Raw genomic sequence first — 16,705 nt, 5'->3', positions numbered from 1 at the left:
GAAATTGTTCTGTTCAGTTTTCTGAAGCTTCACAGTAGCTCAGAATTATTAGCTCTCCCCTTACAGCCAGCACGTTCCTCCAACTTCAATAAGCCGTGTTTCTAGTCAGAATTATTTTTTATCATTTGCTTCTAATTGTGCTTTTTCCCTTGCAGTTCTGTCAACCAATATGGAATCTTTAGTGCTTTACTGAATGCCCACTTCCTGCAGTCTCCTCCAGCACACCAGGTAGTGGAACACAGGCATCTTGTGAAACAATACTGACTTCTAGAATTCTTAGTGCTTCACTATCTGACTGCTTGTATAACCCTGTTATCACAGGCAGACGTATCACAGTCTTCTACACTTCTCGATATGGGGATTATGACATTTCACTGAATCTTAGAAACATCTGAGGCTTCAACGTGTTTTACTCTGACGAATCCTCAGAAAATAATTCAATCGCATCCCCCCCTTTTTTTTTTTTTACCCTTGAGGGCTCTTTATTTTTTAATTAAGGGACTGTCCGAAAATGCAGGGGTTTAAAATGGCTACACCCGGTGATGAGTGAGGCCTATTACTGACTGTCAGGGGACTGAAGATCTCGGCTTGGAGAAAACCCTCCCGACAGCCCTCTTCTGTCATTTCAACTAATTAAAAGTGCAGAATACTCCACTGAGCCCCCATACGCATGAAGGAGCTATCCCATGAATCCCTGAGAGTGACAGCAGACAAGGACTCGGCAAGGTCATGCTGCCGATTTTAATAATCCCACACACTGAAAGACTTCAATGGGTGAAACACTGTGATTGGGAAAAAAAATGACTACTCTTATGCATTTGAAATGGCAACTTAGAGCTACTGCACACGTTGAACAGTATTTTCCATTCTTTTGTATTTACGCAAATATGATACTGGCAATATGGCAGTACCTCCTAAGTCAAAGCAGAGGTGTAGATTGTAATCCGATGGGCTTTTAGTAAATTCTCTCCACCTGCTGTATTGTATATCCCGTCTTATTTAGACAATGACAATATAGGGAGTTGTAAATTTTACATTATACATTATATATATATATATATATAGGTGGACCCTCTGTATAAATCAGTTTGTTAACCATCATTGTATTAGTCTTTTAGGTACTTGCATGTAATGAAAGGATTGTGCCAAGATATTTTATTTTTGTATTATTTGTATTTTTTTTTTTAGACTGGTAGTTTGCGCTCCACAAGTAATTATAACCACCGAGACCTGCTTTCAGCTGTCACCACGGTTACCATAGAAACACAGGAACGTCTCAGAACCATGTTCCTCAGAACCTCCCAGAGGTGTCACTACATATTCACACTCAGGGACCTGGCTAAGACATTCAGGTGAACGAATCAATGAAATGGTGCGCTTTCATAGCCTGTACTGGAACAGGCTCTACAGAAGAAAATAATGTTTATATAACTGTGGTCTAATTGTGAGAGTACATGCAAGAAGGACTTGGCGTTCCATTAACAATCATTTTTTATATACCATAAATACTGAAAGCTGCAGACGAGAAGCATTCATTTCCAAACAGGGATTTATAGATTGCTCTGCCAAAACGTTTTACAGTTTATTTTATGTGATCCATAAATTTTCAAGATCGGTTCACCATGTGAGAGTACGGTTCAACGAAATATATTCAGAAAATTGCCTATTAATCTTAACAATATCAGCATGTTGTAATAAAGTGCTATGAAATGCTCAGCTTGTGAAAATGGCTTTACCTTGTTTGAGTTGACGTAGTATACAGTTCTAAATAAACCTGATGTATTAGATGACTTAATAATAGTAGAGTTTTTAAAAGCGACAACTTTCTCAATTCTCTGACCTTGGGAGCGAATACTTCATTTACTATATAAACACATAATCAGATCCATTAGCAAATCCCAGCATTACCAGCAATGACAACACAATGGTTTGCACCACGGTACCACTAATGTGATTCCATTGGTACAGCACCATTCAACAAACAATTCATACCACTGTACTAACTCTTAGTACAGAATCATTGCCTTATCATTGTAGTGTCACTGTATTGCCATTTGAAGATTATTTAATATGGAGCATGTACATATCAAAACCGGTCATACGTGAAAATTATTTTATTGTATTTTATTTCAAGCTCTGTTTTTTGCTTTTATAAAAAAAAAATATCATTTGGGATTCTTTAAAATGAAAACCAGCCCCTTGTATTCATCACTAGTGATCTATTGGTGAAACTAAAGATAAGTAAACACAATTTCCTGTTGTCGGTGGTGTTTCCATGTTATTCAGAAACCTCTGTCTGTCCCTGAGCCCTGAAACATCCCCTGAAGCCCTCCTGTATTTATGGAGACACGAGTGTGACTGGGTCTATGGACACAGAATGGTCAGCTACGTGGACTACGAAAGATACACACAAGAGTACGTTGCAGCGGTGAAGAAAGCATTCACTGATGAGGAGCAGGTAAGAACTGGGTCTGCACAATAGAAGTGTCAAAATGGCGGTTGCCATTTCAGTCGAGGTCTCTGGTTAACCTATAGATTTCATCAATGTTAGTTGCTTAGTTACTGCTCTCAGTAATGATCGTCAGTATATTTGTTTAATGATACCAATTTTCAGTTATTTACCGGATTCTGCCGCTTGCTGAAATTGGCACCTGGTATGATTGCCCCGATCACTCACAGGTGTCCCAATGGGAAGTCCATGTCTCACCCACTGGTACATCCACCGCTGTGTTTGTGTCTCTGTTCATGACAGGTCAGATTAATCATTAACCCTCAGCAGCCACTGTTGAGTAATGTCATTGAGCTGGAAGGGGGGCTGATCAGCGCTGCCCCAACACAATGGCAAGTGAGATCTCTAAACCAGCCATCCAAACAGGAGAGGCTTTATGATGGGTACCAGCACACCTTTGATGAAGACCTTGTTCGGGAGTTGCTTGAGGAATCTGTGAGAGAGCACAACAAGGCGAATCCAAGGATGGCCATCTCCTTTTATAAGGTGAGTATTTTCTTTGAATGTAATTGGTAAGACATTTTCAAAGCTATTTACACCAAAGTGTAAATTGCAAAAAACAAACAAACACCATTTAATGTTGTAAAATAAAAATAAACATCTTAACTGTACTTAAAATCCCCCAAATTAAACACCTGATGTGTTTAATTCTTTTAATTAAGTGCAAGGTTTAGATAGGCTTTGCTTGTAAATATTGCACATCAAAAGAATAAGATAATACTGACAGAAATATCTCAAGCGTTGTTAATTAGCATTTTTTTTAATCATACGTTTTTTAATCAGGCACATTATGGAGCCCTCTCAAGCAAGAAATGGCAAACATTACTCGGTTATTAATAGGCATGAGTTGTTGAGGACCATTTACCTTGCTTTATTACAAGCTTTTATCTCAGCCATTTCAGAGATGTGATTTTAAAACAAAGTGCTGTATCCATTTCATGCATTATTATTTTATAACTGCAATTAGACAAATCCCCCAACTAGATCATTTGCAAATCATTTGTATGTATCAATTGTACTGGGAGGAAAAAGCATGAATTAATAATGTATAGAAACTGACCTACAATATGATGTTGAAAACAATTCGAGCACATCTTATGATAAACGCTAGTATGCTGAACGTGGTGCAAAGTGGGGTTAATTGACACAGATGCTTGTCTGATTTTATTTGGAACATGGTCCATACCTTTTCCTCATTTCTTACTCCCAGGATTTCAGTTAAGGAATTGCTGCGTCAAGACATTTAGCTGTTTTGCATCACATCTGTAGAATTCTATTCCTAGTATCTTTTCAGTCATGCTTTTGTATTAACATAGGGATAGAAATAAAACTCCTGTTACATAGTAGTTTGATCCATGCCTGCCTTTACTATGAGTTTAATAAGACACATGTTAGCTTGTTACCACTACACTGGAGCCTAATCAAGCACATATTAAAACCTGCTATGCAATAGGAGTCTTATATCCATCCCTGTAACAAAACTGTAGTTTATAACATCTTGGTGTGGATGTCTATATGAATGTAATTAGCATGGTATGGTATTGCCAAAAAAGAAAAATTACATGTGTTTAATCTTGAAGTTTTAACATTTAAGAAATTACGTGGAATTAAATATCCCTAGTGTAGTTGTGGAATTCTCTTCCCTGGCATAGTTTCTAACACTAAGGGGCCTGCAAAAGCAGTACAGCGTATAAAAAATCTCAAGTGTCGATTGTGTTAATACTAGGCTGTCAGCTACCTGTGCCTACCTCTAAATGAAATCGCAGCCTGTGCTCGTCAGAGTTAGCTACTGTCAATAATCGTGTGTGTTATTCTCTCATCAGAGCACAATTGAGTTAGTGTGCCGGTTGACTCGTAACCTGTTGAGCCCACATGAAGTTGCCCATACCATGCTGTGTGGAGAAGGTTGTGCTGGAATGTGTGTTCCACTGGCAAGGCTGGCTGCCCATCTGTGCAGCTTCACTGTGGTCCATGTCAGCTCTGCTGCCAAAGCTGACAAGGATAGCCCTCAGATGACCAATTCATTGAAGTCCCAGCTGGTTGACAGCTATGTTCAGGCTGGTGTCCAGGTAAACTACACAGGTTTATGATGCAGTGGGAAATGCTGAACCACATAATAATAATATGTGCAAGCCAAACACAGTGATTTCACTCTTATTACTGTGCCTGAGATATTCATTAAATACCCATTAACTATGACATGGCTGCTTGGATTTTCACATGTCAAATCAAGAGGTTTAAATGAACGCACGTTCTTCTCGTCTACGTTCACCAGAGAAAGGGATGACAGTATGAGGTCTTGTTTCTAAAATGAGTTTGGTAATAACTGCAGTACATGCTTCATTAAGGAATGTTATTAATTGTACTTTTCTCGACTGTTTTGTAAGAGTTTTGGGGTCATTGAAACATGAGTTAATGTATCTCAAAAAAACATCCATGGCTAAGTGATCACAGCCCACGTAAATATTGTTACTGAATATTGCCAAAGGTATTTTCTTGTTGATAGAAGCATTTAAAGTAAAGTATAATACTGAATAATGGAATAGGAAATTCCTCCAAACCCATGGGTGTACTTTTGTGTGAGAGTCTAGCTTTTTTGCTGTGGTATGATAATATAGCTACTGTCTTTAAAAATGTCCAATCACTCGACACATATTCCAGTATTCGATAATCACAGTTGTACAAGACCATTTGACTTAGGAAGATATTTCTGTCATTAGTGAAATTTAATGTAAAAGTGTAAGGATGGATTTCAGTTGTGAAGGTCAATGTTACAACTAATTGCACACCAAGGTCCTTAATTTTAATGAGATAGTTAATCACCTAATGCAGTGGCATATCTAAAGACTGTCAAGATTTTCTGTCAGTCATTGTTATTTCCCAACCTTTCTGAAGGGAACCTATTGTTGTCTGCATTATTTTAAAAGCTTTTGCACCTATATTATACAGAGCAGATTTGTCAAATATATCAAAATCAGAGTGTAAAGTAAAACAAATATCTGGTAGGTTGAACGAAAAAAATTAGCTGCAAGGTTTAAGACATAGATTGAATGTGTTTATGATTTATACCTCCAGATATGGTGAAGTACTTCTGATCATTAAAACTTTCGAAAGGTGCTTTTAGCCAGCAGGTGGCAGTGCTTGTCAGTAAATGCTCTGTTACAGTATTCCACATTGAACTGAAGGAAAAGACAAAAATGAAACAAAATATATTCTTCTTTTTGAACATTATGTACCACCAAACCATAATCCGAATAAATGGTGTATAGTTTATCAGAACTGCATCAGCTTTTTAAATTAAAGGAACCCCGAGAAGGGTTTTAAAATTGATTAGAATTAGCAATATTATCTTTGGTCCCCCTTATCTTGTGTTGAAGATTGTGTTTTGGTTCAATGTTTGTATTTCATACTTGCATTTGGAGTATGCAAAGCTGTTTCTTCTCCCTGGTACCTAATCACATATTTACATATCCTGAATACACCTGAAGAAAATGCTTTTTTTCTTAGGTCTCAGACCAATAGAGGTACCAGTATTGGTGTTAATAAAGGGGTTAGAAAATAGATTTACGGCATTGGTTGGCACACTGGTTTATTGTCATCCCTGCAGGGGCAAAGGGTCCTGTTGGTGCTGAGCGAGGAGCACATGGAGATGTTCTCTCTGCTTTACATCTCAGACCTAGTTGTTTTGGGATCAATAACTCCACTGTTTACTTCAGAGCAGCAGACCAGCATTGTTAATGAACTTCGCAGCGAGGTAGGCTATCACAGACCAATCTTCATCTTTTCTTTACAGAATGCTATCTTCGTTATTTTATTTACCTCACTGTTTCATAACCTAACCAGAAATGAATTAAATAGATGTCTTAAATGTTGTACAGCTGAACCCAAAAGTTTTGCATCACCCTATAGAATTAACAAATTTTGCTTCATAAAGTCGAATAAAACCTGCTGAATAATCTTACATTAACATATTGAATTACATAACGCTTTGTAGTTTTCCATATACTTCCAAAAACTGACAAATTACATACTGCTTTGTAGTTCAGCAGTGTTAGACTGCATTAATTAAACAGGGTCTGCATAAACCAGTAAACAATCTATCCACCATATATTTCTTGAAATACGAATCAGAACATTTCAATGAGATTCTCTGTTTAAAATGTCCTGTTATGGAATTATAGTTTTGTATCAGTTTTGTACATCCATGTATAAGATATTTAAGCAGTAGTGTAACCTCATCTTTTTTTTGCCCTTGTAAGATAACTAATGAAGGCATAACCTTCACTAAAGAGGCTGCTTGGGATTATTTCTTAAGAAGAGTGACTCAGAACCTTCGCTGTATTTTCATCTGTCCGTCTACTGGGAGCAATTTCCTTCAGTGCTGTCAAGAATTTCCAGCATTTACTAATACCATCAATATCTATTTTGTTCCTCACTGGTCCAGGTAGGATTCACTTGCCACACATTACTGAGAACACAGCCATATGATAAACAGAGTCATTCATTTTGCAAAAGAAAGCTTAATGGAGTGTCTTTATGCAGTGTCACAGCATTGATTGTTGTTATTAATAAAACCCTCTCTGTTTTCTTCAACCTAGATCCAATTTGGTTGCCCAGGCCTCCTACCATATAAGAGATCTTGAGTTAAGTGGAAAAGAGAAAGAGAATGTGTCTCACCTTTTGGCTTCCATGCACCTTGTCGTTTGCAAACATGACGGCAACCGCAAAGGAACAGGCCGGTTTGGCCACTTGACCAACGGCACCTATGAGACGTTTGTGCGTAACTTTGTGACCCAGCTTAAGAAGAAGCATGCTGAGTTAATGGCAGAGCACAAGGAAATAGAAAAGACGCTCGGGCACATCGAGGACATCTTGATGGCCTCTGCCAAGCTGAAGAAAGACTTTCAACATGAAACGGTGGTTCTTGAAGAGCGTAAACAAGGGGCGATGCAGATCCTCATTCAGATCGGACAAGACAAGGCGGTGGCCGAGCAACAGGTTCATGCGCTCCATCAGCAGATGAAGAAGATCAGGAAACTTCAGAAGCTTCTGCCAGAGTATCAGCTGGCTCACGATAGAGCGGTGTACAAGTGTTCGGCCATTGTCTTGAACATTAAGAAGCTTGTAGGAGAGATTGATACTGACGCCTTGGGTGAGTTATAGTCTCTTATTGAATTCCAGTTTAGCAAAACAATCCGTCAGAACACTTCAATAAGAGCCCAGCTGGAAGCTCTTTAAATAACAACACAAGCATGCATTCATACTTGTAGACCTCTCTCTCTGTCTTTCAATAATTTCGGTACAGGTAATTTGCATGCTGTGTGTTATTATGGTACAGAGCCTCTGTGGCAATGCGCCCCGCCCCTGTGTGCATTTGTGTGTTATGTGTTGTATGTTGCGTGCGTGTGTTAATGTTGGTGTATAGAGATTGGTACACGGGATATAAACGGGTCTGTGTTTCACGTGTATTTAAAAAGTGTAGATTTTTTTAGGCACGAGGAGAGCACAAATCACTTCACGTGCTGGTTAAATGTAATATGTGAGCACGGGGTTGCACAGAATTAATTCACATGCTGGGATTCAAGTGAATAATTAATTAGTAATTGAATCCCAGCACAACAGTATATATAGAGACACGTAGCATGCAGTCGGGGATGGGTGTTCGAGAGTGGAAAACGGGTGAGAGAGAGAAGGAGAAACGTAAAGTAAAATAAGATCGTAAATATAAGTGTTTGTACTCACCGTGTTTGTTTGTCTCCGTGCACCGTTTGTTAAGTGTTAGTTCGTTTTGTCTGTCTATTTATTTTGGCTTAAAGTGCCGTGTTTTGTTTTGTGTTCAAACCTTTTATTTTCTGTGCTGTTTTATTAAATCCTGAGCGAAACCATTCGCTCAGCTCCACCAAACTCCAAGTGTCTGTCTGTTTACTTCCTGCTTCTGGTCTGACGCCACCCACTCCGGCCGTCTTTGTGACACGTGAAGTGATTTGTGCTCTCCTCGTGCCTAAATACAAATCTACACTTTTTAAATACACGTGAAACACAGACCCGTTTATATCCCGTGTACCAATCTCTATACACCAACATTAACACACGCACGCAACATACAACACATAACACACAAATGCACACAGGGGCGGGGCGCATTGCCACAGCCTCCCATTTGCATTTCTCTCAATTCGAGAGGATGGAAATGTTGGTAAATCAAGTGGTTGATAAATAATTAGATAATCAAGGTTTTGTTGTATCTGGTCCTTTCCACCATGTTGGTCCACACCGTTTAGATACGTCCATATACCTTTCTTGTTGTGCCATCCTGCTTTACTGAAACTGCTGGGCAGGTGGATTCCGTTGAATTGACTTACATGCATTTGGGAACCAGCACGGAGTAAAGGACTGCTCCTAGTGTTCAGAGCTGTTTCAATGTTAAAATTCATTAGAACAGTGGAGCTAAACAACAATCTTCCACCAGGCTAGAGAAACCAAATTCAAATTCACAAACATTTTGTCTAGCACCTTCTGTATCTACTTGACTAGATCTTATGAATAAGCGTTTAGATTATAGATGGATTAATGATGTTTTAATTTCCACTACACCTGTAGCAGTGACCAATAGTAAATTCATCAACAACACACAGTTTCTTGTACTTCTCAATGACTGCAGGAGAGCTGCGTGCCATGCAGAAGCCAGATGTTGATACAGAAGTCCTGATGGCCTCAATAATCACAGTCCTGAAATCCCCCTCTGCTGACTTGACCTGGTCAAAGGGAGCTAAGAGACAGCTGGCAAACCTGGAAAGATTCCTGGAAGAGCTCAGTACTTTTAATGAAATACAAGTACGTTTTATACAATCTGTGGCTACATTCTTTATGTATCATTTTAAGAATATATCATGTTTTATTACCGCAAGGGGACACTGTGTATACAGAAGAATGTGTTTCGTTTAGCGGCTATTACTTCAAGGACTGTACTAAATGTGCCAAATTTTAGAAACAGAAGACTGACTTCAGTCATATTAAGCAGGCCGGTTTGGTTGATTTTCTTGGCTATTTTTGTGTTTGTGTTGGCTGGTAATTCAGCCCAGCAGAAATTCCATTAACCATGTGTGTCAGGAACACTTCATTAGGCGCACACATACATTTAAAACGGCAGTGCAGAAACATTCCTGGGATTCAGTTTATTTTTTAAAGAACTCTTGTCTGATGTGCATGGTGGAACAATAAATTCAAAGAGTATTACAAATATATCATATTGGATAGCGCTTTAGCTTATGGAACATGCATAGCTGTGTAATAACATGCCGACTGCGTAACTACCAACTTCTCCCAAAAAAAAAGGAGAGAAGGCCGGGGTTCAGTTTTACTCAGCTCAATTATGGTTTGGCAGAAGTTCAACTTTGCACTTTTTTAAACTACTTAACAGGGAATTGATTTATACCACTTTGTCAAGTGGAATTTCTGTGCCATTTACTTTCATTGGAATCTCAGATTTTATCCCCTCTGAAAAATCTCTTGTACCATTGATGCACCGTTCAGTTATCTCCTTAAATATTCAAGATTTCTTTACAGATCTGTTTTAATTGAGTAAGTAAGTTCATTGTTTTTTTAGCTCCCAGAAAACACTCTAGCACTATTGGAAGCCTACCTGCAGAAGCCTTCCTTTACTACTGAGAACATGGAGAGCAGAGCTGGTGGAAACACAGCTACTGGGTGCCTGCTGAAGTGGCTGCAGGGAGCTGTCTCCTATCACAGAATAATGGTGTCTAAGGTTAGCATCAAAGTGCACTAAGTGATAATAATATTAAATGTCTAGTTCACAGTAATGGGCAACACTGCAAATAATAGTGAACCTTGTCTTTTGCCTCCTCTTTATTCAGATGTCCCAGTTAATAGGCTACAGCTATGGCCAAAAGTTTTGCATTACCCAGAATTTTAGGATTAATACCTCATTTAAATAAAAAAATAATCATGACCAGACTAAGGATCCAGGATCTATTTCCTTTCAGGTCTCTCAGTACTGCTTAGCAAAAAATATCATCCATAACTACAGCTATGGCTAAATGAAATGAAAAAAAAAACAATGATATGAACATAATTCAGATATTTTATTTAACATCTGTAATCAAAGAAATTACAAAATGCTATCGCAAAAGTCTACCAGAAGCCTTAATGGCAGTACAGTATTTTATGTTAGATTTTGAAATGTCACATTTTTCAATTTGTCAGTTTTTCGTTATGTATATGGAAAACTACAAAGTGGTAGGTAATTCAATAAATTAACCTAACACTATTCAGCAGGTTTCATTCGACTTTATGAAGCACAATTAGTTAATTCTATAGGGTGATGCAAAACATTTATCAGAACCATTTTTTTTAATTTATCATAATGTGTAACACAAAGCTGACTATAGCTCACATAATACCCTAATTAAGAGTTATTACTGTATGTACATAGTTACAAATTAGTGTTTGCAATGTTTAGATCACAGCACCAAGTGTATAATCTCACTTTTATTGTAGTTTATGTTATACTGACTGCTGAAAACACTGCTGAGAACAGGGGAATAGAGAGATGGCCAGATGGATTGAAAGACAGGGTGAGGCTGCCAAGTACTTTATCAGCCACCTGTGCATTCCCTAAAGGACATGTGCTAATAAAACTGACATCAATGTTCATTTTCATGATTAAAATCTGTTTGGAAGGCCTAGCTAAGCTACTTGTTAAACCAGACATCCTAAATAGAATATTTGCCCATTACTTTAAAATCTTAATTTGATACTGTCATTCTTATAAACTAATTGTCTGTTTTGTGAATGTTTTCAGCTGTTATACCCTGTTTGCATGCTTCTAGGTGGAGCTGAGTACAAAGACTATTAGCTCAAGTAGTAATTTGATAGATATGAACCCATTAAAGGGACTAATGCAACAGAGCTCTGGAAACTTGGTTGAAGTTGACTGTTAAGTCAGTCTAATGTCTGCAATCATACAGTATTAACTGAAGGATCATTATTGTGGTACAATGCTATCGATTGCTAAAAACAATATATTTCATTTTTAGAAAAGCAGTGCACATGTATATGTCAGCTAAGCAACAACAAAAAATGTAACGTGTAAAATCTATAAAACCCTCTGCAATGTACAGTATTAGTACACTGTATTAGTAGTGCTTGGATGAATATTCAAGTATTTGAAGACCACTGCTTGAAATGCATTAGAAAAAGTACCATTTTAGTATTTGTCCATATAACACAATCTATAAATTAATGTGTCAAAAAGAAAGCAATCTAAAAATGACGTTCAAAAATGTTTACACAACTGTAAATAGAATACATTTGATATACAGATGTTATTGGTATAGTTTTTATTAAATCAATCAATCTATCTATCTATCTATCTATCTATCTATCCTATCTATCTATCTATCTATCTATCTATCTAAAAAAGGATAAATATATGAAGACCTTCCACTTCATGTATAATTGCTGTTTTATCTTTTCTGTATTAAGAATATACAAACACGTTCAAATGACGTGCACAAGTCTCCTTTGATGTCCCGGTTAGGAGAGAGAGATGTGCTGCTTGCGTGTGCTGTTGATTTATCGGCATGCTAATTAATGAGATCAGCATAATAGTTGAAGTCCTGGAGAAAGCTATGAAGTCCGAGGACTAAACAGATTTGATTGTGCAAGTCAAGTGAAGCAGAGAGGGTACACATGCCAACTAGAAACCAGACACAAAAGTGCTAATTAATTGGCAAGTACAGATGGGAATAATAATACAGATAAATAATAACCTTAATGAGATTTATGGTGGCGATGCAATGCGCAGATCTATTCATTCTGGAAGTGTTTGTATTTAAAGAGTGATCTTTTTATTCTCTTCATATTTATGTTCATTCACATATTTGTGGAATAATCAAATGATACACATTTCGTTTATGAAACTATACATTTGCCTGAACATACTTGTTGGAATACTGCTGAATTAGTATTCATAATAATACTTCACCAAGCTATTTCAAACACGTGCTCTGGTATACTGAATTCTTAACCAGAAAATGCAATTAAATTTACAGAATATAATGCCATTGTTGCATGATATGAAACCAAAATGACCTACTAAATCGTTGATGTTTATTTTTTTAGTTATCTTGTTGGACTGTCCAGTATATTAAAAGTATTATTATTATTATTTGTTTATTTAGCAGATGCCTTTATCCAAGGCAACTTACAGAGACTAGGGTGTGTGAACTACGCATCAGTTGCAGAGTTACTTACAATTACATCTCACCCGAAAGACGGAGCATAAGGAGGTTAAATGACTTGCTCAGGGTCACACACTGAGTCAGTGGCTGAGGTGGAATTTGAATCGGAGACCTTCTGGTTACAAGCCCTTTTCTTTAACCACTGGACCACACAGCCTCCTAAAAGTATCAATACATATTAATAAAGAAACAAATAATATGATGTGGGGGGGGGGAAATAAATATAAATGTATTGACTGATAAATTTTGTTCTATGTTAAAATAAGCAGTTTCTCAAAGCATAAGAACTCTTAATACTTATCTCAAAAGACATGTTCTGCATCTTTAGAGAAACCTCGCTATGCTACATGTCAATAAAAAATAAATAAAACATTTTAATTGGAAGTTGTTTGGTGAAAAGCTATTGAGATAAATATGATGTATGAGAATTCTGTGGTGCTTTTTTCATACAGAATGATCATTTAAATCTGCCCTATTGAGGGACTGGGGAAGCACCTTGCAAAAATGTACACCTGGCCTCTGCCTCTGCCAATGTATTGAGTCCTGCAGGTTAAGGTCATCAACCAGAATCATTTAACAACCTTTTGAGTGATTACTTTGAAATGTAATGGCTAAGAGCGTGCGCTTCATCTACAAGTGATTAATCTCTGCGGGTTTATTGATACGCTACTCAGTACTCATAAATCAGTGATCATTAATCCCCCACATAATTTCCCGTCATTCTTCCAATTCAATTCCCCACTAGCTAATTGAGATTGAACGAGTGGAAATGTACTGGCTTGGAATTAAACAAATCCAGTGCTTTGCATGCTGTAGGAAAACCACACAAGAGGCCTTGATGATGTTTGACCTCCGATTGGGGAGGGTGGGGGTAGTGAAGTCATAATTAACTGCTGTATGTTTGCATCTCGTGTGCAGGCTGCTGGTGTAGAACCGTTTTTGTTGTGAAATACAAGATACGCCCAAAGCTTTCAACTGGAGTATCAACCTCAAATTACAAGGTGAAGATATTAGTACTTTTTAACGAAGGGTGTCTCCTTAAAAATATGTATTTAAACCAGCGCTTGACTGGTATATAAAAAAAAAATGGTTGAGTACCAGTTCATCAGTGCACCAGTTAATAATAACATGAGTCTGGTTCCAGCTACTCTAATGATATCTCAAACTGGAGTAAGTCCTATTCAATTCAGCAATACCAATCTAAGGAATTTCTCCAAATGTCATGTATTATCGTAATTTATCACACAGGACCAAATGTAGCACTTTAGCTTGTGAGAGATTCCCCATTAGTTTACAGTTCACCACTAATATAGCTGGTCTGTAAACAATTACAACAACTTTGATTGATGCTGGAGAGTCTTTTTTTAAAGTAATTAAACACACATTTTGTGTTCCACATGCCAGTAACTGTTGGACATTCTGCCAGACTGGCTCATGTGGGACAGCCTCCTCCTCCTCATGAATGAAGGCAACTTACAGTTCTCTTATGATGAATAATGCATAGGATTCAGTCTAGCAATTTTGTTGTAGATCAAAGTGGTGTTCTGAAAGGAACGGTCTCTTTGTATATATCAGCAGCCTGGTATAATCACTGCTCGGAGAGTTTGTCAGACACGAGAGAAATACCCTTTCCCTTGCATTACCAGGAGTGGCTTGGGATTCTAGTGGTTGGCTCTGGAGTCCTGGAAAGACAAGCCCATGAAATCAATAGCAGCCTGGATGCTTATGAGACCACATGGGGGAATGCTTGAAAAATGGTCTTGCGGCAGGAATTGAACCATTGCCCCCATGGGATCTATGTGAAGCCCAGAGAGCTTCAGAAAAGCACAGAGCAGGACTCTACTGCATGGATCTGCATTCTAGGAGCAAAGACCAGAATAATTGACCAGCACCGAATTATTCAATCCAATTTTTCAACCCAAAAAGAGTATTACAAAAAAAAAAAAAAAAAAAAGGTTTGTAGGGTTGAAAAAAGACAGATATGCAGAATGGCTGAATGACAGGATGACCTAGACGGTTAACAGACAAGCAAGTATCACTTGAAAATAAAGAGCATGTTTAAGCGATCTTGCATCATTTTATTTGTCTTATGCCCCAGATACTGCCAGAGATACAGATACTCTTTAGTTGTAGAGCTTCTGTCTACTTTCAGCAAATGTTACTTTATGACCACCTTTGGTAACCTAAATAAAATGTTAATTATTTTAAAAGGTTTCACTTCAAAGGTTCTTTGGTAGAAAGCCAAGCTTCATATGAACACATCACTTACTTCTAGCCATTTTAGGAGACAAAATACATGCTGAATGTTTATGACTTTGATGACTTGCTATATAATTGCAGTATGAAGCAATGCACTAATGATGCATGGCTTTACATGTAAAATACTAATTATTGATCTGTTATGTTGTTTTCACAGTAAAGGCATGCACAGAATCATTAAGAATACCATTCAAGATTAATGTAGAGATAAATGTTTTTGTTTTTTTCTCAATCTCGTTAACTTTGATAATGCTTTGAAAAAGAACCAATTGAGCATCACAATGTGCTTTGGTGACCATTTTCCCTTTCAGGTTGGCAAAGCTACAATACATTAGTTTAAACCATTCGTCATGTAAATCTTTAACAGATGGAATGCTAGCAAATACAATGATACAGAATTAGTCTAAATCTGACCTGACAATTAAATGAAGCTATATATTATGTAATTAAGTATTACCTTTGCAATCTGTTAGGTGAGTAGTGTCGGTGTGAAAATTATAAACATAGTGTGTTGTATTCAGAATTGATATGAGATAGTAATATATCAAATGTACTGGTAAGGGCAGTATCAGTGGACAGAGTCTAGTGTAGAAATCAACCTATTTGATTGATCGTGTAATGTCACACAATTCATATTTTTGAATTTCATTATTCTAAACCTCAAATCTCAAAATGTCTGTGTGGACAAAGACCAATATGTTTTCTTAGCTTCTCACCACCTAGGATAATCAGAACAAATGCAAACTTCTACCCTCCTGTCAGAATATTAAATGACAGCCATTGTACTGTACCATTGTTCTGTTGCCCTGACATCTACTCTCTCCCATGAATGACTGGCGGACTGGGTGTTTTTAGGTCAGGTGTGTCCAATCACAGTCCTGGAGGGCCATGCGACTCCAGGTTTAACAGATACAATTATATAATTAACCACTTATGGAGGTTTAATTGGTTCAATGAAACAATTTAGAACAGGACTGGAACAAAGGCCAGGAGTGGAAGGGCCAAATTTGCCACCCCAGCTTTAGGTATTTTTATTTTTATTGACAGTAAAAGTATTATTACTTTGTGTGTGTTTTCCATACAGCAGTGGTTATGCCTTTTCAAACCAAGATGGCAGGTGTTTGGAAGGTGGTAACAAATACATTCCCACTCCATGCTCTTCGCACATTATGCTGCTTTCTTTACAGAAACGAAAAGCACCTGACACTTCTTGATCTCTTCTCAAGGTCAGGCCTTTACACAGTAAGGTGGAAGAGATGACAGCTGCTTTAGAGCAAGCCGTTCAGAAAATGAACACCCTACAGGCAAAAAAGAGTACACTTCTGAGACGTCTGGATGAGCTGGAAAAGGGGTTTGAAGAAGCCTCCATTGACAAAACTGACCAAGAGAGAAAGACATTGGAGACTATGAGCCAACTGGAGTACCTTTCTTCATTAGCAGAGGTCAGTCGCACTGCTTTTTAACAATACATCAAGAATTTGAATACATCCCATATGGGACCAGTTTACACTACAGGCGGTCCAACTTGCTGCTAGTGATAGTCCATTTATATATAGCAGTATACAAGATGTAAAGTAGAGTCTACCAGTATTCTGTTAAATGCAGGAGGTGCTTGAATGAGCTCCGTTTTTATTTGTATTTCTGGATCACATTTGGCCCCTTAATGGTACATTTA

General features: G+C 37.7%; 1 protein-coding gene across 6 annotated transcripts in view; it reads left to right on the top strand.

The window, feature by feature from the left end:
- Positions 1-16,705, top strand: part of LOC117430316 (dynein beta chain, ciliary-like) — a 97,325-nt gene that overhangs the window by 36,831 nt on the left and 43,789 nt on the right. For all 6 annotated transcript variants that reach the window (XM_059001342.1, XM_059001339.1, XM_059001341.1 and 3 more), the window contains exons 48-58: positions 156-228; positions 1,189-1,352; positions 2,287-2,458; positions 2,753-2,995; positions 4,333-4,578; positions 6,117-6,263; positions 6,769-6,953; positions 7,108-7,661; positions 9,171-9,343; positions 10,116-10,274; positions 16,257-16,472. In XM_059001342.1, coding sequence (XP_058857325.1) covers positions 156-228; positions 1,189-1,352; positions 2,287-2,458; positions 2,753-2,995; positions 4,333-4,578; positions 6,117-6,263; positions 6,769-6,953; positions 7,108-7,661; positions 9,171-9,343; positions 10,116-10,274; positions 16,257-16,472 — 2,332 coding nt within the window. The remainder of the gene's footprint in view (positions 1-155; positions 229-1,188; positions 1,353-2,286; positions 2,459-2,752; positions 2,996-4,332; positions 4,579-6,116; positions 6,264-6,768; positions 6,954-7,107; positions 7,662-9,170; positions 9,344-10,115; positions 10,275-16,256; positions 16,473-16,705) is intronic.

This window comes from Acipenser ruthenus, chromosome 26 (assembly GCF_902713425.1).
Source record: "Acipenser ruthenus chromosome 26, fAciRut3.2 maternal haplotype, whole genome shotgun sequence".
NCBI classification, from domain to species: Eukaryota; Metazoa; Chordata; class Actinopteri; order Acipenseriformes; family Acipenseridae; genus Acipenser; species Acipenser ruthenus.
Note: the sequence above shows the minus strand (reverse complement) of the source record. Positions and strands in the feature narration are given on the sequence as shown.